This window comes from Mesoplodon mirus (assembly GCF_964341445.2).
Source record: "Mesoplodon mirus genome assembly, chromosome: 13".
NCBI lineage: Eukaryota > Metazoa > Chordata > Mammalia > Artiodactyla > Ziphiidae > Mesoplodon > Mesoplodon mirus.
The window spans coordinates 7180201-7201668 of NC_138989.1; the positions used below are offsets into that span (position 1 = coordinate 7180201).

General features: G+C 61.8%; 1 protein-coding gene across 1 annotated transcript in view; it reads right to left on the minus strand.

Moving 5' to 3' along the window:
- Positions 1-21468, minus strand: part of HIP1R (huntingtin interacting protein 1 related) — a 28155-nt gene that overhangs the window by 2815 nt on the left and 3872 nt on the right. Inside the window, exons 2-24 of the mRNA XM_082641758.1 lie at positions 9654-9717; positions 9070-9212; positions 8770-8826; positions 7609-7689; positions 7172-7248; positions 6825-6886; positions 4861-5001; positions 4104-4161; positions 3934-4009; positions 3684-3824; positions 3523-3584; positions 3228-3300; positions 2960-3143; positions 2780-2868; positions 2572-2688; positions 2380-2481; positions 1960-2154; positions 1637-1784; positions 1419-1505; positions 970-1077; positions 690-826; positions 321-431; positions 8-67 (exon numbers count right to left, since the gene is read on the minus strand). Of these exons, the coding sequence (XP_082497884.1) occupies positions 8-67; positions 321-431; positions 690-826; positions 970-1077; positions 1419-1505; positions 1637-1784; positions 1960-2154; positions 2380-2481; positions 2572-2688; positions 2780-2868; positions 2960-3143; positions 3228-3300; positions 3523-3584; positions 3684-3824; positions 3934-4009; positions 4104-4161; positions 4861-5001; positions 6825-6886; positions 7172-7248; positions 7609-7689; positions 8770-8826; positions 9070-9212; positions 9654-9717 (2373 nt within the window). The remainder of the gene's footprint in view (positions 1-7; positions 68-320; positions 432-689; positions 827-969; positions 1078-1418; positions 1506-1636; positions 1785-1959; positions 2155-2379; positions 2482-2571; positions 2689-2779; positions 2869-2959; positions 3144-3227; positions 3301-3522; positions 3585-3683; positions 3825-3933; positions 4010-4103; positions 4162-4860; positions 5002-6824; positions 6887-7171; positions 7249-7608; positions 7690-8769; positions 8827-9069; positions 9213-9653; positions 9718-21468) is intronic.

Sequence of the window (21468 nt, forward strand, 5' to 3'; positions counted from 1 at the left end):
GGTCTCACCTCTCATTCACCTCCAGCTTCACCCCAGAGCTGGCATGGCGGGCCTGGTTCATCACGTCCTACACCCGATGACAGAGCTTTGAGTGGGTCGGGAGGAGGGCAGCGTGCGAGGAAAGGGGACACCCGCACTGGACCAGCCCCGGAGCCAGGGAGGGGAGGCCGCGGCCCAGGGCCCAAAAGCCAGGGCCCCGCCCACCCTCCCACCTCTGACCTGCAGAGGCCGTCTGGCCGTCGCACAGAGGCTGAGTGCGGAGGCGGGTGCAGCCCGCACTCAGCCCAGAGCCCCCCGGGCTCCTGCACCCCGGTCCTCACCTCGATCCTCCGCACCGCATCTTCGATGGCCGCAGACGTGGCCGCCATCTCCTTGTCCACCATAGCCCCAAGCTCCTCCTGATGCACGTCCAGGCTCTTGGGCTTCAGCTCCTGGGGAATGAGGGAATCCAGGAGTCAGAGGGAGTGGATTCCACCTCCCGCCACCCAACAGAGCCTGGGAGCGAGACTGGGGCAGCCGGGCCCCAGAGGGTGGTGCTGTCCCCACCCCATGTCCCACAGCTACAGGTTCTGCACGTGAGTACCTGTTCAGCCCAAACTGGAAGGAGGTGCAGAGAAGCTGGGGACCCCAGCCCCACCGCTCCCCTCCAGACCCTGGCCCACGCTCAGCATCCCGGCTGCACACCTCACCTGGCCCAGCTGAAGGATGCCCTGCAGGGGCGTCTGCACCAGGCCGGGCTGGGCCTGCAGCAGAGCCCGCTGATCCTGCAGCTGCTTCACGAGCTCCAGAGCCCGGGCTCCACACTCCCTACAGGTGTCGATCAGGCCTGGGGGGAGAGGGCTGAGGGGAGCCGGCGCCGAGAACCCCGGGAGACCCCAACCGGGTCTGACGCCAGGACCTATCGGCAGCCACCCCCCTTTCCCGGGTCCACCGTGAGGAGCACATGTGACAAGCCCAGGGCGCACTTACGGTCAGCAGGGTCAGTGGGGGCTAGGTGGGAGGTGGCACTGCCGTGGACGATGGTGTCCGCGGCCAGGTGGGAGAACCGGGTCAGGGCTGCCACAAGGGCAGAGGCGTCTGCTCGGGAAGGACAACAACCCTCAACGCTGCTGCTCTGGAACAAGTCCCCGTGGTGCCTCTCCTGCCCAGCAAACCCACACAGGCACCAGTACCCCAGCTCTCGGGGGGAGGGGACCGGGCCGAGGTCACGCAGCTGGAAAGCAGCATCGCAGGAACCACCCCCGGGTCTCTGTGACCCCTGGCCCGAAGGGCTGATCTCTGGAACGGGGCTGGGGCTTCCTGGAGAGGCGCCTGTGGTGGAAACCACCCCGAAAGCAGGAGGCGGCAATGGCCTGTGGACCCGGGTCACCACCGCTGGTGGCCTCTGCCCTGCCCAGGCCCGACCCGGTTGCACTCACCTGCCCTAGAGATCAGGTACTGGGCGTGACCCTTCTCCAGGGCACTCACAGCATCCAGGGCAGCCTGGGCCCTGCTCACCAGGTAGTCTGCCAGTACAGGGAGAATCGGTGAGGGGCAGAGCCTGGCCTGAGGCCCCGGCACCCTCCTGCCCGCCTCCCTCAGGGTGGGTGGGAAGTAGGGAAGGGCGATGCCCGAGCGCCTGCCGCCGCGGCCCTACCCGGAGAGCTGGTGCAGCGCAGGTGCAGGGGGTCGTCCAGCTTGCCCACGGCGTCCTGTAGGATGCGCTCGGCCTCGGCGGCGGTGCCCCGCAGCATGGCGAACTGCTCATCCAGCAGCCTGCACTGCAGCTCCTGCTCCTGAGACTCCTGGCGGGAGAGGGCGAGGTGGCGAGCCAGCCAGGCCCCAGCGGAGACCCTCGCTGGGCAGGGGGCTTTAGCGAGAGGCCCTGCTGCACCCCCCGCGCCTGGGCTGCTCGTGATAAAAGGGAATTCTGCCCCAAGTCAGCCGTTACACAGGGTGAGAGGGCGGGGCGGGCCGCACCTTGTCCGCCAGCCGCCCCTGCAGCTCGCCCTTCTCCCGGGAGCTGCGCTCCTGCTCCCGGCCCAGCGCTGCCTCCTTCTCCTGCACCAGGCTCTGGGCCGCCACCAGCTCAGCCTGCCGCTGCCGCACGACGCTGCTCAGTGTGTCCTTCTCCGCACTCAGCGCATCCAGCCTGGAGCTCAGCTCCAACCCGCTCTGTGAACACCTGGCCGGTGAGCAGGGCTTCCAGAGGCCCCGCCCACCTCAATCTACAGACCCTCCCTAGGGCCCCAGGAGACTAAAGGCTGGCTGAGGGCCCAGGAGTGGGTCCTGTGCCCTGTGTACACCCCGGGGCTGGGTCAGAGCCACACCCCAAGACCACGGCGAGCCGCTCTGAAGCACGCCGCGCCCCGTGGCCGCCGGGCCTGGGAGGGCCCACACCTGCTCCGCGCGGCTCAGGGCCGCCTGCGCCCGCACCAGCTCTCCCGCCTTGGCCTCCAGCTCCGTCTTGAGCTTCTCCAGCTGGTCACTCTGCTCCTCCAGCTACGACGGGAGGGGGCAGGACGTCACGGGGGCAGTGGAGCTAGGGGGCGCGGGGGTCTACGGGGCAGGGCCTGTGCTCACGGGACGCACCTTCATCTCTGACTCCCGTTTCACCTGCGCCACCTGGAAGGCCAGCTGCTCCTTCACCCGCGCCACCTCCTCCTGGCTCTGCTGTGTCACCGTCAGCTGCTTGGCCGTGTCTGCGTTCTGCACCGGCGGGGACCGGGGACAGGCTCGGCTGGGCTGCGCTCGGGGTCCCCTCCTCCCACCGGGCCCCGTCCGCGCCCCCCGGGCCTACCTTCCGGAGCAGCTCGGCGTGCGTGTTGATGAGCTCGCTGTGCTTTTCCTTCAGCTTGTTGTAGCGCGCCTCGGTGGCGCTGGCCTTCTCTGCGGGGGAGGCGGAGGCTGCGGCCGTGACCCCCAGCCCGGCGGACTCCCCCCACCCTGCCGCCCCGCCCTCCCCGCCCCGCCCACGCACTCTCCGCCTCCTCTCGAAGCCCCTGGTGGCGCTCGCCCTCCAGCTGGGCGGCGCGCAGCCGGGCCACCTCGTGGCGCAGCTGCTCGTTGTCCACCAGGGCCTTCTGTTTCTGCTTCCGCTGCTCCTCCAGCTCGGCCTCCAGCGCGTTCACCTGGCCCTTCAGCTGCGCCATGTACCGCTGCGCCTGGGCGGCGGGAGAGGTGGGGTGTAGGTCCCCCGCGCGGGGCAGCCGCCCGCCCGCCCCTGCGCCGCCGCCCTCGCCCCTCACCTCCAGCTGGATCTTGTCCAGCTCCGTGCGGAGCGTCTCCACCTCCCTTTTCAAGGTCTCTATCTGGAGGTCCCTGGGGACAGAGGTCAGGCGTGGTCTTCCCCAGCCCGCGTGGTCCCGGCGTTCAAGTTCACGCAACCGGGACGATCAGGGGACCCGGGCACGGCCACTGGTGCCCTCATCAGCACCCCCTCGGGGTTTGAGCCTCTCAGGTCTGTGTCCCCAGCCGAGATCTTTCGGGATCACAGTTCCCGGAAGGCTGTTTCCCACGATGGTGGGCTCCCCAGGCCCTCACCTGTCGTCCTTCATGGAGCCATTGGGGGGTCCAAATGTCTGCTCGAAGAGGTCAGCCACCACCTGCCACGGCAAAGCACGGTGACCTCCGCCCCCACTCCCCCAGGCCAGGAGGGAGCCCCAGCCACCCCCAGTGCCCCCAGCGAGAAGGGGGCGGCTCACCGCTGGTTCCGTGGCGGGGGGCCCCGTGCCGATCTCGATGAGGTTCTCGGGCTCCTCGTCCTCGGGGGCCTCCTCGGGGATCACCACCACCGGCTTGATGTGCTCGGCCAGCGCCGAGGCCCGCAGGAAGTTGGGGGGTCCCTGAGGGGGCAGCGGGTGAAAGCGACCCAGCGCTCCCCCCAGCAGGAGGCCCTCCCTCGGCCGCTCCCACAGTCCACAAGAGGCCCCACGCGGGGCCGAGCCCAGGTACCTCGGGCAGCCGGGGGATCTGGATGAGCCGCTTGAAGTACAGCATGTCAGAGGCTCTGCGGAAGAAGTTTCTGAGGCTGCGGGGACGGAGGCGGGAGGTCAAGAGGAGCCAGGCCCCAGCCCGGTGGCCCCAGCACACGCCGCCACCCTCCACCCCGCCCAGGCTGGTACCTGTGAAACTGCTCATGGAACCGGTCCCGGTGGCCTTGCAGGGTGTCCGCCGGGAGGCCTGGGGGCAGGGAGGTGTAACGGGACCCCCTCATCGCTCACTGCTCGACTGTCCGAGACTTCAGATCCGCTCCCTCCCTTCCCCCTCCCTGCTCCTCCACCTTCTAGAAACTGTCATAGATTAGATTACCTGCCACCTGGCTGCGTCCCACCCATCAGGAGGGCCCAAAGAACCCCCCTGTGAGGAGTTCAGCTCTTGACTGAGTGAGGGAAGGAACCGGTGAGTGGGACGGGCAGAACCCTGACCACAGCGCACTGCACGTGGGCTCCGCGGGTCCGTCAGGGCGCGCTCACTCGAGTTTGCCCCAGGCTGACACTGGAGCAGCTCACAGACCCCAGCCAGCAGCCCAGACCCTTTCTGAGCACTGAGGAGCCACCGCGTGCCTCCCCTGGTCCTCCCCGCCAGCCCCGCGAGCACCCCGCTGCCGCCGCCAAGGCTAGGCGGTTAAGAGAACTGCAAACACGTAAAGCTACGCGGCTCTTCCCACTAAATCTTTGTTTTGGACAATAGTAATTTTTTCTATAACAAGTATGTTATTTATGTTAATGGGTAATGAGTGTATTACTGTTAGGTTTAATTAATAAACATCTTAAAGACTGCTTGATTCCCATCCCGGATACAGTCTATCAGCACAGCCCTCTGGGGCTTCGTCTGACCCTCAGGGCCGAGGCCGGCAGGGCTGGGGGCAGCGGGACTCACAGGAGTGCAGCTTGAACATGAGCTTGACGGTGTAGTGGTAGAGGTGGCTGCAGTCCTGGATGACCTGGATGAGGGGGGCCAGGCGGCACTGGCCCGAGGACATCTGGGACACGGCAATGGCCGTGTTGAGCTGCCGGAAAACTGTAAAAAAATAAAAAAGGGGGGGGGCGGGAGGAGCCTGAGCACGTGGAGCCGGGAGACGCAGGCGCAGACCCCACTCTGCTTGCAGGCATAGTGACGGCCACAGTGAGGACAGCGGCTGAGCGCTGGCCCTGACCGTCATCTCACGGCACCGTCACAGCAACCTAGACAGCTGGGTTTGAAGACGGGGCAATGGCCTGCGTAACTGGCTTTACCAGTCCCAGCCAGGCGGTGGGACTCTACCACCCCAGGCCCTCGGACACCAGCATGCTCCTCGAGGCGAGGAAGGACCCTGTGCACTGAAGGCCCAGCGCTCCCACCAACTAGGGTGACAGCAAGGTGGGGGGGCAAATGAAATGCAGCTCAGCTTGGCCAGGGTCTCTGGAGAGCTTCCAGGCAGTGGGCCCAGGACGCGGAGCAGGAGAGACAGGGTGACTTCAACAGTCCTGTACCCATGGGCTTCCAGCTCACTGAATCTTAGAGAAGGGTGGAGGCCTAAGGCTGTGCAGCCCCAAGGCCTCGTTCTGCAGATGTGGACACAGGCCCGGGCTTGGTCAGTCTCACAGCAGCGGGCTCAGGGCGCGGTTCTGCAAACCCCAAGGGACCCCAAAACCCCACTTGCATTCGGGGTCAATCTCCCCTGAGCCTGAGAATCAGCCTTTCATCCGATGGACCAAGAAGGAGGGAAAGAGACAGACATACTGCCACCCCCGACGGGCTTGCTCTCTGGGGCGGGGAGAGAAATGAGCACGTGACACCCAGGGCGGCCCACGTGGGACACGGTTCCAGATGGGTGGCCCCCAACCCGGGCCTACTCTCACCTTGCCTGGGGTGGGGCGATCTGCAAACCTCCACAGTGACACAAGGACGCCTGGGAGGGAAGGGATGAGGAGGAAGGCGCTAAGTGCTGTCCCTCACCCGCTTAAAACTTAATTACATGCCACGTCAAGTACATTTTCCTTGTAAACAATTAAAATACACAAAGAATACTATTTAGTGTTTTAAAACACAATGCAGCCATTTCTCAGCTGAAGGGCGTTCAGGACATTTCCCATTTGGGGCTGTTACAAACCTCGGGGCGGGGAACGCCCACTCCCCTCATACTCTCAGGGAGACGCTGGCACAGGGGGTGTGGGCACTGGCTGTGGGCTTTCTCTGCCTCCCGTCGTGGCGACTGGGGAGAGGCCCATCTCTGCAGGACAGCTGCACCCAGACTCACCCAGCCTCAGGGTCCAGCCCCCGGCGCCAGGAGGCTGCCCAGGCACCTCTTCCTCATTCCTGGTTTTCCATTAAAAAGGCATTTGCCTCTCACTCTCCCCGTGGAGAGCAAGAGCATCGAGTCACCCACAAGTTGTTCTGAAGCTGCCACTGAAAACAATCACCTCCGCAACCCCAAGAGGGTGAGCCCCCTGAGATTCCCTGTTCAACGGCTGCCGCGTTCCTGGGCTGGAAAATCTGACCTGACTCAGAGGCCTTTTACAGCAGAGAATGGGCAAGAAGGCGGAAACCAACCGCCTCGGGGGCAGGCTCAGCTGGGAGGTGGATCGGGAACCTGAAGAGGTGGCTCCTGGCACCCCCCGGCAACCCCCCACCCCACGCCTTGGTGCCAGAGTGGGTTTCCTTCGGCCGAGACTGTTCCCTGGACGTACCGCCTGCCTGGCGTCCTGCAGGGGCGGTAAAGCCCCCTCTTTTCCATGCTCTGGGGGCACCTGGAGGCCCTGTGACCTGCTCCTGGTGGGAGTGTGGTCCCAGGGGGCAGGTGTGTCCAGGAATGGCTGGCCCCCAGAGGCAGCAACCCCAGGTCCGCCCCTCGGCTGGCTCACCTGATTCAGAGAGCTTCAGCGCACAGTCCATGTAATCGAACATCTCCACGGTAAGCTGGAAGCTACGGGGGAAGGAGGAGGGAGAGATGAGCGGGAGGGGTGCGGGGCACGGCCCTGCGAGAACCCCCAGGCGGGAGAGGGAGCACAGTCCACGCACACGCCTTTGTACGGATGCACAGACGGCAGTCCTTCAGCCAAAATGCCCAGCTCCAAGTAAGCCCCATCCCTTTAGCTTTAGCCACAGCTCCTGGGCACGTGACAACCTCCAGCCCCAGACAGAGCACGGCCCCCAGTGGGAACCTGGGTGAGGAACGCCGCAGGAACAGACGGGAAACCGGGGGACTCACACGTTGTTGACGTCGGTCCCAGCAGCCTTCTCCAACACCTCGTCTGTCACCTCCAGGCCCGCAGGGAACTCGGGGTGCTGCGGAGAGGACACCCCCACTCAACCGCAGCCCCTCTCAGCTCTGGCCCAGCACCGCTTCTAGCTTTTGAGGGAGGGGAAGGGGCCGGAGAAGCCCCCTAGCCTGCGGAGCCACCATCTGCCCTGGGCAGTGACTACAGAGACCAAGACATAGAGGATGGGACGTCCATCCGGAGCTGAGGGCAGGGCTGAGCCCACCTCCCACACTGGGAAACGCCTCCGGGCCTTCTGACTTTCCTGCCATCCGTCCCAAGCTCCCCCTTGGGTCAGGTGGAGACAGGATAGATCCCACCCTCTGAGACATCTTGGAGGGAAGAGCCCAGGGTCCCACCAGCCCCACGATTCCCCGGAGGAAACTACCTTGAGGTGGAAGGAGATCTTGGTCAGCAAGAGTTTGGTGTAAATATTCACCAGCTGCCCATATCGGTCATGCAAATGGCCCTGTGGAGAAAGGGCCCTGGGTAAGGACACACTGCCCATGAGCTCGCCCAGGAACCCCGTGCGGCAAACAAGGAAGGCGAGGCCGGAAGATGCAAGATGATGAGGAGGGTGTCAATCCTTCAGCCTCCCACGCTGTCACTTATTCATTCAACAACCATTGCTCAACCCACCAGAGGTGGCCAACCTCCTTTCCCAAGGGCCTCTGCCAGCCCCCTCTCTGCCTATCGCTCTCTTCTTCTCACTCTTGCCAGAGAGACTCTCGTGACAAGAGAGCTCCTTGTCCAGGGCAAGAGGCCAGTTCTGAGGTGGGACGCTCTACTGAAATGCTGGTGGCGGCTGGGGATGTATGTTCCGATGGGCGCGTGAACACATCCTCCCCGCACCCGCCTCCAGACACCATGTCCCCTGCAGCCATGCCCGCTGGGCCCACATCTGCAGATGGCACCAGGGACGCCACCTTCCTCACTTCAAGGGGCGTCCCCTCTGCAAGCCGGTCAGTTCCCAGAGGCCACCCGGCCCCCGTCCCGGCTGCTGGGGCCCCAGCAGTGCTCCCAGAGGACAGATAAGGCCAGAAGCCCTCTCTCCACCCAGCGGACGCCCCTAGTTCCTGAGGGTCGTGGAGTGGATCTAGAATACAAGCTCCTGGGGCTCTGAGACTTCACTGTGGATGAAACGCTTCTGGAGAGCCTGCTGCAAATGCAGACTTCCAAGATTCAAAAGCTGCCGGTCTTGGGGGCTCAGAGTCTGCACCACTTACCCAGACTCAGGGTGGGGTAGTGAACTCACAGGGACTGAAGGGCTGCTGATTTCTGGAGCCACAGGGCCCGTTAGGGATGTGTTTGGGACTTCCTGCGCTAGGCCTCAAAAGCAAGGCTCAATTTCATTTACTCATGCTCACCGCCCGCCGCCATGGCCCCACTGAACATGGCTCTAACTGTGCTGGGAGGAGGAGGCGGGGGGCACCACTGCAGGTGCCCTGTCCCCCCCTTGGCCCTGTGTGCCAAGCAGGAAGGCGGTGGACTTTCCGGGTGGTGTTGCTGGCCAGGCGCTAAGGCCACCATGCCCGCTCCCCACACCTACCCACAAGTCTCCGATCTCCCGGATGTTGCTCCGGTACCGCTGGCAGTCGTGCAGCACCTGCCCGGGGGGGAGACGAGGATGGAGGATGGAGGAGCCAGAGCCTTCATGGGAGGGGGGGGCGGTCCCGACACTTGCTCCCATGTACGGGGTGCGGGCAGCAGGCAGGGCGGGCCAGCCCGGAGCTGAGGGACCCAGACGCCGGGACAGCCCTCATTTCAAAGGATGTGGCTCTGTGCCCCCCTGGGGTGTTCAAGAGGCGGCAGACGGAGGGCCCGGGCCCCCGGACCAGCGGCTACTCACGTTGGGGTGCCCGTCTCGAAGGACCTTGTGGAGGACGTGGCAGAACTTCCAGCTGAGGATGGAGCTGCTGGGAAGCGGCAGCCCGATGGCGTAGGACCAGAAGGTGAAGGCCCCCTTCTCGTGGTGAGTGCCCAGGATGATGCCTGCCAGGGTCAAGGCCAAGTGCAGGCAGCAGGGACTCAAGCGTGGGGGAGGTCGGGTGCTCAGCAGGTGCAGCTGAACAGGTGACTGAGCGCAGAGAGGCGGGTGGAAGGCCGCCCTCCCCCCTCCCCACACCCCTCCCTCCGCGTCGGCCACAGCTCACCAAGAGCTACGGCTCTCAGCCAAGCAAGAGAAAGGGCAAGGTCATGCCCCACGAATTTAGCTGGGCCCAATGGCCTAAGACAATAGGTGGCCTCCCTGAGATGGGACTCAGAGTCTGGGAGGAGCTGAGCGAGGCTGGCCCAAGGCCACAGGGGGACGCCCCTCATCAGGCCATCTGGCGCGCCCACTGCTCCCCTAATTCATTTCCCCCACGTCCTCCTCACCCTCCCCGCCTCCCCTGGGGCCCAGAGACGGAGGCTGGCCGGCAGCAGGGAGGATACGCCGGGCATGCTTCTCCTTCACGGGGGCCTCCTGGGTGTTGATGGCTTTGCTGATGCTGATGGCCTGGGAGGGAACAGAGGATGCAGAGGTCAGAAACCCACCGGCAGGCTTCCTGGGACGGACCACCCAAGGGGGAAGGGGCGACACACAGACGGGACCGACCCTTCCAGCCGGTTAAAGGCGAGAGTAGAGATAAGGGAAAAACAGAAATCCTCTAACCTAAGCAAACCAGGCCACTCAAGACTCTTCTTCACGTGACATGTGCAGCTCAAACTACAGCTAATACCCGATGCCACAACCACACAGAGCTTCCAGAGGCCTGGGAGGTAAGGACGAAACCCGGCTTGTGCTGCAGGAGAGCAACTCTGATCTGAAAGCTGCGTGTGATTCGTCTTCCCCGGAAGGTGTAGCCCCTGGGCCCCAGGGGAGCCGCCAGTCCCCGCAGGACATCCTCCATCAGGTCTCTCCTCTGGGAGAGGCTGCTGTGGCATGAGCCCTCTTGCACTCCCCCAAAACATGCAGGTCACCCCTACTTTACCACGGGGCACGGCCTGGAGACATGAGGCCTCTCAGCCACTTCGTGGAAAACCAGGATAAACCAGGTCCCATCGCCTGTCCACATGCATCCTGGGCGAACCCTGCCTCGGCTCCCACCCCCACCGACACAAACAGTGGCCGGAGCCCCGCCAGGGGTGGCAGGAGGGGGACCCGCTTAGCACACAGGCTGCCGCCACTCAGGCCCTGAGCACGCGGCAAACTCATCCCTGATGCAGGTCCCCTCCCACCTCCAGCTGCTGGCGTCTTGTCTCGTCCCCCTTAGTTCAATGCCGCCTCTTCCAAGAAGTCTTCCTGGATGTGACTGCTCCCTCACACAGGCTCAGAGCACTTACTGTCACCCCCATCCCACTCACCCAGGAACCACCGCCGGCCCTGGGTTTACTTATGGATATGCTTTAATTCTCTACCTGGCGGCAGGTCTTGTAAGCTTCTGTCCACCCACCCAGCCCCGAGCTGGGGGCATCCGTGCTTGTGGACCGAATGAGAAGAGCTGCCGGTGCCACGGGTGGGAGGGACAGGATGAGGTCCCTGACCATTGCAGGCTCCTCTCCAGGTCAGCCGATTCTCCCACGTCTCCCACAGGTCCTCCACCGGGGCCCACACTGCCCCAGGCCGTCCAGGGAGCTCGCTGAGCAGGGCAAGCTGTGCGCTCACCCTGCAGCCCGGCCCTGCATGGACTTGTCCACAGCAGGCCCAGCAGTGCCGGGAGCGGGACAGGGCGGAGAGGGAGCCCTGAGGGGCAGCAGGAGCTTTCTTTCCTTTTAACCCAGAGGCCACTGTGCTCTCCACCGCTGGCCTGGGAACAACATTAACTGCCCCCGCCGGGCAAGGAGGCGACTTCTTTCATCTGCGGTCTATTGTGACCCTACTGTGGTCCTGCTTTGCAAAGCAGTGAGATTTCCTCTGTAAGAGAAGCAACCTCCTGAGAGCCATGGCCGTGCTTTCTGCTCAGACTCACGGACCTAGGAGCTGCTGGGGGCTGGGCTAGCCCCTCGCAGCCACCCCAGCAAGGCTGGCTGACCTTTCACACACAGCACCCATTGTGGCCATGGTCTGCAGAGCGGGTCTGCAGCACGCAGCACACCAGGCCCCTGGGACATGGACGACTCTCCCAGCATCAAGGCCGGGCTGGGGGAGTGGCTCTGGCCTCGTGGTACCGGGGTCCTGAGAGGGACGCAGACAGGCTCTGGCACCTCTTACACTCAAAGCCTCAGCGAGCCAGACACGAGGGCTCCCTCACCATCTGTTCTGTGTTTGCCGATCCTCTGCCAACTCGGCCTCCCCGAGGCCCCAGCGCCTGCCTTCCCTCCACAGGCATCACCGTGAGAGAGGCTGGACCCTGCGTGTACGGCTCCCGGCCCCACCAGGGGCCGAACATCACGCCCCACCAGGCAGAACTCTGCCCACAGCAGCAGCGGTGAGGACAACAATTGACAACCAGCAATTCCCGGGCACTTGCTCCCCTGCGTCAGGCACAGGCAACACGCTCCCAGCAGCAGCCCTGGCAAGTGGGCACGGCCCCACTTTCCTGATGAGGAAACTGAGGCTCGGGGAGTTGGGGTATCTCGTCCGTATAGCTAATAAGGGCAAAGCCAGGTCTGGCTGTGTCCTGAACGGTTCTGCTATCCAGCTCCCAGGCACCTCTCTCCAGTACAGGTACAGAGCTGGGAAGAGACACCAGCCCATAAGCCGGGAGTGCCTGTCTCGGGGGGGGGGGGGGCGTGTAACCGCATCCCCCAGCTGCCCTGACACCTGAGCGGGCTCTGACGACTGCCACCTGTTCAGAAGATCCCAGGCAAGAACAGAGCAGAGCCAAAGTCCCGCAGGCAGAGCAAGCTGCCCCGGAGGCCGGGGACGCAAAGATGCCGCCTGCATCCCAGCAAGTGCCCTGTCCTCCGCAGACGCCCACGAGGGGCGTGCTGACCCCCTCCCCCAGGGCCTGCAGCTGGAGAGCAGAAGCAGAGACGCCCTGAAGGGATGGGCTGGTGGGGCCGGTGGCCCAGGGTAAGCATTCCCACCGCGCAGCCTTCCCCAGAGGCCGCTGGGCACAGGCTTTTACTTCACCGTCGGCCCAAATGTATACGGAGCGCCCTCATGGCTGGGCCCTGGACCCCAGAAAGACTGCCTGCCCCTCCCCTCGGGGGACTCTGCTCACCTGTCCCCTCCCTGCTGCCACGCCATTTAAATCTGCCGGTTTATGCTTCTCCGTGTGGTCGGCACCCGACAGTGTCTTCCTTCTTTGTCTATTGTCCTCCCCCCACTCCCAGCCCATGTCTACGCCACGGAGGGGAGTGGTCCCGCCTCTCTGGGGCGGCTGTGGCCCCAGCCCCTAAACAGTGCCTGGCACATGGAAGGTCTTCAGAGGCGGGGGGGGGGTCCTGGGCCCCAGAGAGAAGCGGTGACTCAGGCACACGGGAGTCTGTCTGGCCCCCTCCACCCAACCGGTGCCGCCTGCTCCCCGCGCCGGCTGTAGGAACAGGGTCCCTCCCAGCGGGAACACGGCCCTGCTGTGTGCAGGCGGCAGATGTGTGGACCGGGAGGCCTCACAAGGAGGCACAGTGCTCACACAGAGGCGGGTCTGTGGACACTGCACAAGCCTGCTTTTCCTGCCAGGCGCAGCAGCCAAGCCCTGTCCCAGGAGGGGACGGCAGGCCCCAGGGATGCCCGTCCCCCGCCGCCCGTCCTGAGCGGGCCTCAGAGGTGGGGGGAGCACTGGGGCTCCTCTCCTCAGCCCTGGAATCTGTGCTGGGCGATGTGGCTTAGCTCCTGGGTTTACAGTCCAGGTGCAGCTCTGACTGCAACATCTGGTTCCTTCTACACAAGCATGGCATCCTCACACCAGCCCCACGAGCGACTGTAGGAAGACTGTAGGGGGAGGGGCAGTCAGAGGGGCACGGGGGACCATCGTGTGGGTTCTCTCTAGCTTGCCAGCTTGAAAAAGGCTTCCTTCCGTCCTGGTACAGGGGCAGTTCTGACAACAACAAGTATAATCATGACAGGCGGGATCCATTGCCATGGGGAGAGCCTTCTAGGGGACAGAAACTCCAAGTGGAATGGATTGATTAGGGGCCTGGGTGCTGAGATGGAAGAGCCAGAGCTGGAGAGAGAGGGTCCTGGGGGGGGGGCGGGGGGGGGCAGGTGGCGACCGTCTTGGGAATCTGCTTATCTGACTTCCCACTCGACCTCTGAGTGGCCACGGATGGGGGGCAGGGAGCAGCAAAGCAGGACAAGAGCAGTAACGGTGGGTCTATGACACCCCCAGATATGCCCAGGGGGGCTCTGGGGAAGGGAGCTGGAGGGTTTGCAAAGACAGCGGAGGGCGGGCAGAGGCACGCTTCTCAGACCCGTGAGGGTGGGTGACTAAACAGTTTCACGGGCATTCAGACCACTGCTGCTCCTTCTGTGCTGGAAAAATCCCAGCCCAGTCCCAGGGAGCCACCTCACAGCGAGGGGCCTGAGCCTCTGGAGGGCAGCGGGGGACAAGGCCAAGGGGTGGGAAGGCTCTAGCAGGCTCTGGAGACACAGTCAGAATTGCTGGCACTGGGAAGCTTGCAGGAGGCATATCCCATGCCAAAGGCCAGCAAACTGGCCTCAGTAAAAGAATAATAAAATGATTTTTATCGAGTTCAGCCATGTGCCAGGCACCGTGCTGAGCACCTCACCATTATCATCTCATTTAATCTCCTAAGTAACCCTTGAAGCATGTGGATGAGGAAATCACAGCTCAAGGTCACCATGATGAACCCAGGCACCATTCTAGGCACTGTCCCCACACAGACAACCCTCCCCCGTTAAGCCAGGTCCAGCAGTTCCCAAGGTGGCCGCGCAGGAAGGGAACCCAGGCTGCTGGCTCTGTAGACTGTCCCCTCAGCCACCACCGGGTCCCCAGCCGCCTCTCTCACTGGGGGAGGGGGCTGGGCTGAGGGAGCCGTGTGCCAGCACGCACGTCCTTCTGGTCCCTCTTTGTCCCACTGCAGGGACCCAGCTCCCGAGGGCCTGGTGTCACTCAGGGAGGGCCTGGCCCAACTCCAAGTCAAAACGCAGGTTCTGGATCCAGGATTCGTTCAAGCCGCGGGTAAGAACAGCAACTGTGTGGCAGCGAGCAGCTCAGGGGGCTCCCCCACGGCTCCCCCATTCCCGCAGGCGAGGCCTTCGGACCCTGGGCCCCCTCTGGGCCTTCAGCTCGGCTCCCTCCAGCTCCCTCCCGGGGCAGCTTCTGTCCTGCAGCCAGGGCAGGGACGTCTGGGAAGGCCTCTTACAAGCGCCCCACTGGGTCCATGGGAGCCAGAGCCTCAGGACACACCTGCCCCTGCTTCCAGGAACAATCTCGTTCTTGTTCGTCACATAAAAACCCCATCTGGTGCCAGCAGAGGCCCTGGGAGTCAAGCCTGAGGAGGCAATCCCCGGACCAGGCCAGACAGAGCCACCAATGGCACTTGCCCCTGGACAGGTGACTCCCAGGGACACACGAGAAAGCATCTCGGTGCTGGTTCAGGAGAGAGGCGACCCGGCTGGGGCAGCAGGTGATATTCCCAAGAGCCTCGGCGCCTGCTGCGGACTCGAGACAGAAGCCTTGGGGTGTGGACACCGTCCGCGAAGCCGGGCAACCAAGCTGGGACGCTCTGGTCAGCAACTGCACACGGCAAGCCCGTCCCTGCCCCGTCGCCTGTGGGGCTGCACGCCAGGCAAAGGGGCCCCAGGAAGAGCCCCGGGGAGAGGACGGGCACTGAGGATGGGGCAGGAGTGAGGGCGGCGCATGAGGCCACAGCCCGGTGCGCACCAGCACGGGCCACACCACAGCCCGGTGCGCAGCAACACGGGCCACACCACAGCCCGGTGCGCACCAGCACGGGCCACATCACAGCCCAGTGCACAGCAACACGGGCCACACCACAGCCCGGTGCGCAGCAACACGGGCCACACCACAGCCCGGTGCGCACCAGCACGGGCCACACCACAGCCCGGTGCGCAGCAACACGGGCCACACCACAGCCCGGTGCGCAGCAACACGGGCCACACCACAGCCCGGTGCGCACCAGCACGGGCCACACCACAGCCCGGTGCGCAGCAACACGGGCCACACCACAGCCCGGTGCGCACCAGCACGGGCCACACCACAGCCCGGTGCGCACCCACACGGGCCACACCACAGCCCGGTGCGCACCAGCACGGGCCACATCACAGCCCGGTGCACAGCAACACGGGCCACACCACAGCCCGGTGCGCACCCACACGGGCCACACCACAGCCCGGTGCGCACCAGCACGGGCCACACCACAGCCCGGTGCACAGCAACACGGGCCACACCACAGCCCGGTGCGCAGCAACACGGGCCACACCACAGCCCGGTGCGCAGCAACACGGGCCACACCACAGCCCGGTGCGCACCAGCACGGGCCACACCACAGCCCGGTGCGCAGCAACACGGGCCACACCACAGCCCGGTGCGCAGCAACACGGGCCACACCACAGCCCGGTGCGCACCAGCACGGGCCACACCACAGCCCGGTGCGCACCCGCACGGGCCACACCACAGCCCGGTGCACACCAGCACGGGCCACATCACAGCCCGGTGCACAGCAACACGGGCCACACCACAGCCCGGTGCGCACCCACACGGGCCACACCACAGCCCGGTGCGCACCAGCACGGGCCACACCACAGCCCGGTGCGCAGCAACACGGGCCACACCACAGCCCGGTGCGCAGCAACACGGGCCACACCACAGCCCGGTGCGCAGCAACACGGGCCACACCACAGCCCGGTGCGCAGCAACACGGGCCACACCACAGCCCGGTGCGCACCAGCACGGGCCACACCACAGCCCGGTGCGCAGCAACACGGGCCACACCACAGCCCGGTGCGCAGCAACACGGGCCACACCACAGCCCAGTGCGCACCAGCACGGGCCACACCGTTCCAGAAACCCACAGCCCCTGCAGGGGGTCAGAACCAAGTGACCGCAGGGGCTGCAGCCCTGGATGTTCTCTGCGAGATCCGACGTCCTCCAGGCCGTGGGGAACTCTGCACAGCAGAGGAATGTGGACTCAGGGAGACCCCTTCCCCAGGAGCCCACGTGAACGGGGCCAAATACAGGTCTGCTCACCCAGTTCCACCATGGCCAGCCGTGGCACCCCAGCGCACAGACCCCGGTCCCGTCCACTCTGACCCACAGGGGTGCCTTCACTTTAGAAGCTTCCCCTTTCCCGTCTGGAAAGCAGGAGCAAAAAAACCCTTGAAATCTTCGAGAATGCAAACATACACAAAGTGTGTCTGGAACATCTAGCTTTGTTCTAGCCACACCGTCTTCCTTCTGTTCCTCAAACAGGACAAGCCCGGTCCCACCCCCAAGCCCGGCTGTGCTTCTGAGGTCACCCTGCTCTGAGTTAAAACGCCCCCCCTGGGGGGGCCTCCCCCAACCACCCTATCTAAAGCAGCCCTCCCTCCACACAGATAGCTTCCTCCTGCTTACTTTCACCCAGGACATTTATTCCCTGAGACTATCTTGTTTACCATGTATTCCGTTTCTACCTCTGACCCCCGAACAGACACACTTGGTACAACAGATCCTGCTGGTCTCGCTCCCTGCTGTACCTCCGGAAACCCATGCCTGGAGGTCAATAAATCTTTACTGGATGAATGGAAGTGTGAATACTTGAATGAATGAAAGCTCTTTCAAATATAAGTACTGGTTAAATTCAAGGCAGTGTGTGTGTCTCTTTCTCTAGCTAATAATTTATCCACTAGAGTTAAATAGTAAAGGCAACTATAAAACAATTTCTATTTTTAAAATCAACCCTGAAATGAATCAGACTCAGTCCTCCTTGTACTGTCATGGCGCGCTTCGCGGTGGCACTTGGCAGGGACAAAAAAACATCCTTCAAAGAGGATGCCAGTCACAGGGGCTGGCAGAGAGGTGGGTTATCCTGCTTTAGTGCTTCCAAAGAGTTGTTTGAAGGACAGAAAGATCTCATTCAAATGCTTTTGCCACCTCAAAGGCCATTGATGGAACCAAACACAGGATTTCTGTAGCCGAGGTGGCTGAATGCGGTCTCAGGCAAAGCGGTGGGGAGCTCTGGGCCAGAGGTCCGCAGCTCGGTCATTTCAGCAGAGGGAAGTCAGTGCAGCAACACCATCCTGCGATTCAACCGTCTCTTCCCTTTATTCACGTCCCCCAGTGCCCGCTCCGTCAGGGCCTCTCAATCATTCGACCATTTATGAAACCGCAGGGAGGGCCGCGCTGCGGCCGCTGCTCCTGTGTGGGAGCCCTGGGCAGGATCCTCCCACCCACCGGATGAGGCTCACTGGGGGACACTGCCACCTCTCCCCCGGGCTCTGCAGGTGACACATGAGGAGGAAGAGACAGTAGAGGAGGACGTGGCCCGAGTCCCGCCTCCAGGATGGACAGGGAGCCAGCCTGGGCGGCTCCTTGCCTGGGTCCTGGTGACACCACTCCATAGACCTGTCTGTCCCACAAGCCAGGGGGCCGAGCCACTTCCTGGCAGGAAAACCTAATGCAGGTGGAAGGTTGTGTTTATTTCAGCAAGAGGAAAAACAAGCCCGCCTCTACTAAACTTTTCTCCAAGAATTCAGTCTTTCCCTGCAGTGGGAGCCATGGCTTTTTAGGCCTCACTGAGTGGCAGCTCAGCCCCCAAAAAAGGGCTACCCACGGGCCCCTGTGGCACCCATTTATTCAGCGCACGCACACCGCGCAGGTCCCCCGAGCCGGGCAGTCCTGGGTGCTAGCACACAAGGAGCCGACACTGTCCGTGCCTGAGGATCTTGGGGTTCAGAGGGTAGTGCTTAGGGGCTCGGAGGGGGAGGCAATGCAATCCCTTCTCCGTGACCCTGGATCTAACCACACGCCCGACCTCACGGCCGTCCACTCCTGCCGGTTCGGCTGCAGGGTTTGGGGAGACGGCAAGAGTGGGAATAATATCGTGAGGACTAGGGCAGCCTGGTAAGGCTCGGGCAGGAGGAAAGCGGTCGACGGCTTCGCAAACAAGGTGATATTTGAGTCCACCCTGGAGTCAGGTGGAGCTGGGGGGAGCGGGGTGGGGGGAAGGGTATCGCTGACAGCGCGGCCGGCTGGCAAAGGCTCTTCAGGCCCCAGCTCAGGTTAGCCGGCTGCGTTTCCCTGTCCCCCCGCCAAGCAGGCCTAGACTCGAGTCCAGAGTTTCCACTTCGCAGTGCTGGACTCAGTGCCCAGGCAGGTTTTATTCACAAATGGGATGCTGGCCTGGGGGCAAGGTCAGGAGGGCCTGCGTTTCTGCCAAGAAGTCACAGTGGCCGGCTTCCCCCGACCTCCCCGGGGCACCTCCCTGGGGCTCCCCACCGGAGTCTCTTCCAGAGGGCAGTGTCACCTGGGAGCAGGCCCTGCTGTCCTGGAGAAGGGGGCACCGCAGGGCCGCTCTTCCAGGAATGGGCTGCTCCCCACCTCCCCAAGTCCGCCCAACCCCTGTGGCGGATCCACTGCCCTCCCCAACAGCTCCAGCTCCCCATTTACAGAGGCTCAACTAGGGGCTCAGGGACGGAACCAAGAGGGCATCATTTCCATTTCTTCAGTCCAGCCCGCTTTCCCACACACAACGTAACAGCCAACAGCCGTTCAGGGCAGCATTCACTCCGCACCAGGAGCTGTGTCATCTGGCAAATCCACCATGACTCGGGCACTACGATTATATCCATATTGCAGATGAGGAGACTGAGGCACAGAGTCTCGCTCTCAACAGCTCTGCCACAGCACACCTGTTCATCTCCCACCTCCTTCGCCAAGATGAAAACCCTTGGAGGGGATGAGAATGATCTTCATCTTCCCATAGCACATCCCAGAGCACCAGAAACAAGCCAACACACACACAGTAAGTGGTCCCTCACGAACGTGTCGTGGGACAAACGTACAAAGATGGGAAGGGGGAGGGGAAGGACGAGCAGCCACAACCCCACCCCAGCCTGAACCAAGAGGTCACGAGATACCCGGGGAGCCCAGGGGGACTGTGGCAGGAAACCCCAGGAACCAGGAAGTCAGCAGCTGCCCTGAGCATCACCAAGCTGGCTGATGCGGCAGAAGCAGGTGGAGGGTGTCTGAGGGGCGCGCAACAGCCGCGCAGCTGAAAGGAAGGGCACAGCTCACCACCCACCGCAGCTGGCCACTGCCGGGGGCCTGGGAGGAAGGCAGGTGCTGCCGGGGCAGCTCACTGGAGGCTCTGCAGGCAGCATTCTGGGGTCGTGAGCCTGGTTCTTTCTCTCCTCCTTTTCAGAAAGCCTCGCTCACCTCTGTTCCTTAGCCATTCGACCAGCCTGCAGTGGGTGCCAGGCCCCTTGCCCCTGCCCTCAGGGAGCTGACCGACGTGGGCGGAGCTGGGGGGTGTTTCTGGCTTTCACCATGTGGTTTAGATTTCCTCCCAAGCTCGGGGGTGGGGGAACTTTTTAAAATAAACATTTAAATGAGGCCCAGAAAGGGGTTGGTAGCTAACAGTGTGGTAATGCCATAGCATCTATAAGAAATCATGAAGACAGAAAGGGAGCATGTGTAACTATTCACAATAGCCAAGACACAGAAACAACCTAAATGTCCATCGACAGATAGATGGATAAAAATGTGGTATATATATATCTACAAATAAATATATATATATATATATATCTCCACACACACACACACACACACACACGCATACACAATGGAATATTATTCAGCCATTAAAAAGAATGAAATAATGCCATTTGCAGCAAAATGGATGAACCTAGAGATTATCACACTAAGTGAAGCGAGTCAGAAAGAGAAAGATAAACACCATATGATATCACTTATATGTGGAATCTAAAATACGACACAAATGAACCTAAATACGAAACAAAAACAGACTTACAGACTAGAGAACAGACTTGTGGTTGCCAAAGGGGAGGGGGTGGGGGAGGGAAGGACGGAGCTTGGGGTCAGCAGATGTAAACCATGACCTATGGGATGGATAAACAACAAGGTCCTACTGTAGAGCACAGGGAACTCTATTCGATATCCTGTGATGAACCACAATAGAAAAGAATATATATGTATAACTGAGTCACTGTGCTGTACCACAGAAATTAAACACAACATTGTAAATCAAATATACTTCAATAAAATTTTTTTTTTAAAGGGAGTGTGCATAAGTCTGCCTGCCTGGCAGAGGGGGTGATGACATGTGTGGGAAAGGAAGTCAGGGCAGAGGAAACAGTGTGCAGAGGATGGGAGCCCAAAAGACTATGGCCAACTTGGGAACAGCCTTCAAACCAGAAACACAAGTTAAGTTCCCAAACACCTGTCTGTGTCCTGTGGCTTGCCTTCAGTAATGAGATTCTACAGAATTCCTGGCTGGGGAATTTTAAGAAGATAGACCTATGCGCCCAGGACTCCAATCCAAGCCAAATCACTCCAAATCTCCAGCATTTAGACACAGAAGAGTTTAAAAGCGCCCCAGGTGATTCTAACACCCTGATGTCCAACCCAGTAGCTGCTGGCCATGTGTGGCTAATGAGTGCCTGAAATGTGAGCCTAAATTGAGATGTGCTATAACAAACACAGAACGGAGTCTGAAGACTTGGTAGGAGGAAAAGAATGTAAAATATCCCATTCATAATTTTTATAGTGATTACGTGTTGGAATGGCTATATTTTGGATACACTGGGCTAAATAAAATATATGATTAAAGAGAATTTCACCTGTTTCTGTTTGCATCTTAGTGCGGCTAAGTAATCTAAAAACGATACACCTGGCTCCTATTCTGTTTCTACTGGACAGCGTTTTTCTAACGTGAGCTGGCCTGAGAAGCCCTGAGTGTCAATAAATGTTAATTTTTACAAGATTGCAGTTCCACAGTTCCACAGAGGCTGCAGAGGGGACATGTCACTGACCTGGAAAATTGGACCTACGAACAGTTTTCCACCTGCTGCTCCCCACTCCACAGCGACCACCCCACCAGAAAACCCCTAACACCTGCGGAGCTTTACCCCGTATGCTTGTATCTAATGCGCTTCTTCCCCGCCGGGCCTGGTGTACTGAGCAGCATGGCCCCTCTCTCACCCTAACCTTACAGGAAGCTTCTGGGCTCTGTTTCCATTTCCTGCAGGGGAAACCGAGGCCCAGATGGCAAAGGCGCACTTAGACAAGGAAGAAGCAAGGTTGGAGTTTAGCATTTCCAGGACTCCAATCTGCTGAGTCCTCACCCATGCTATGCCTCAAAGACGCATCTCCTCCCTCGTGGAAGGTCTGAAACA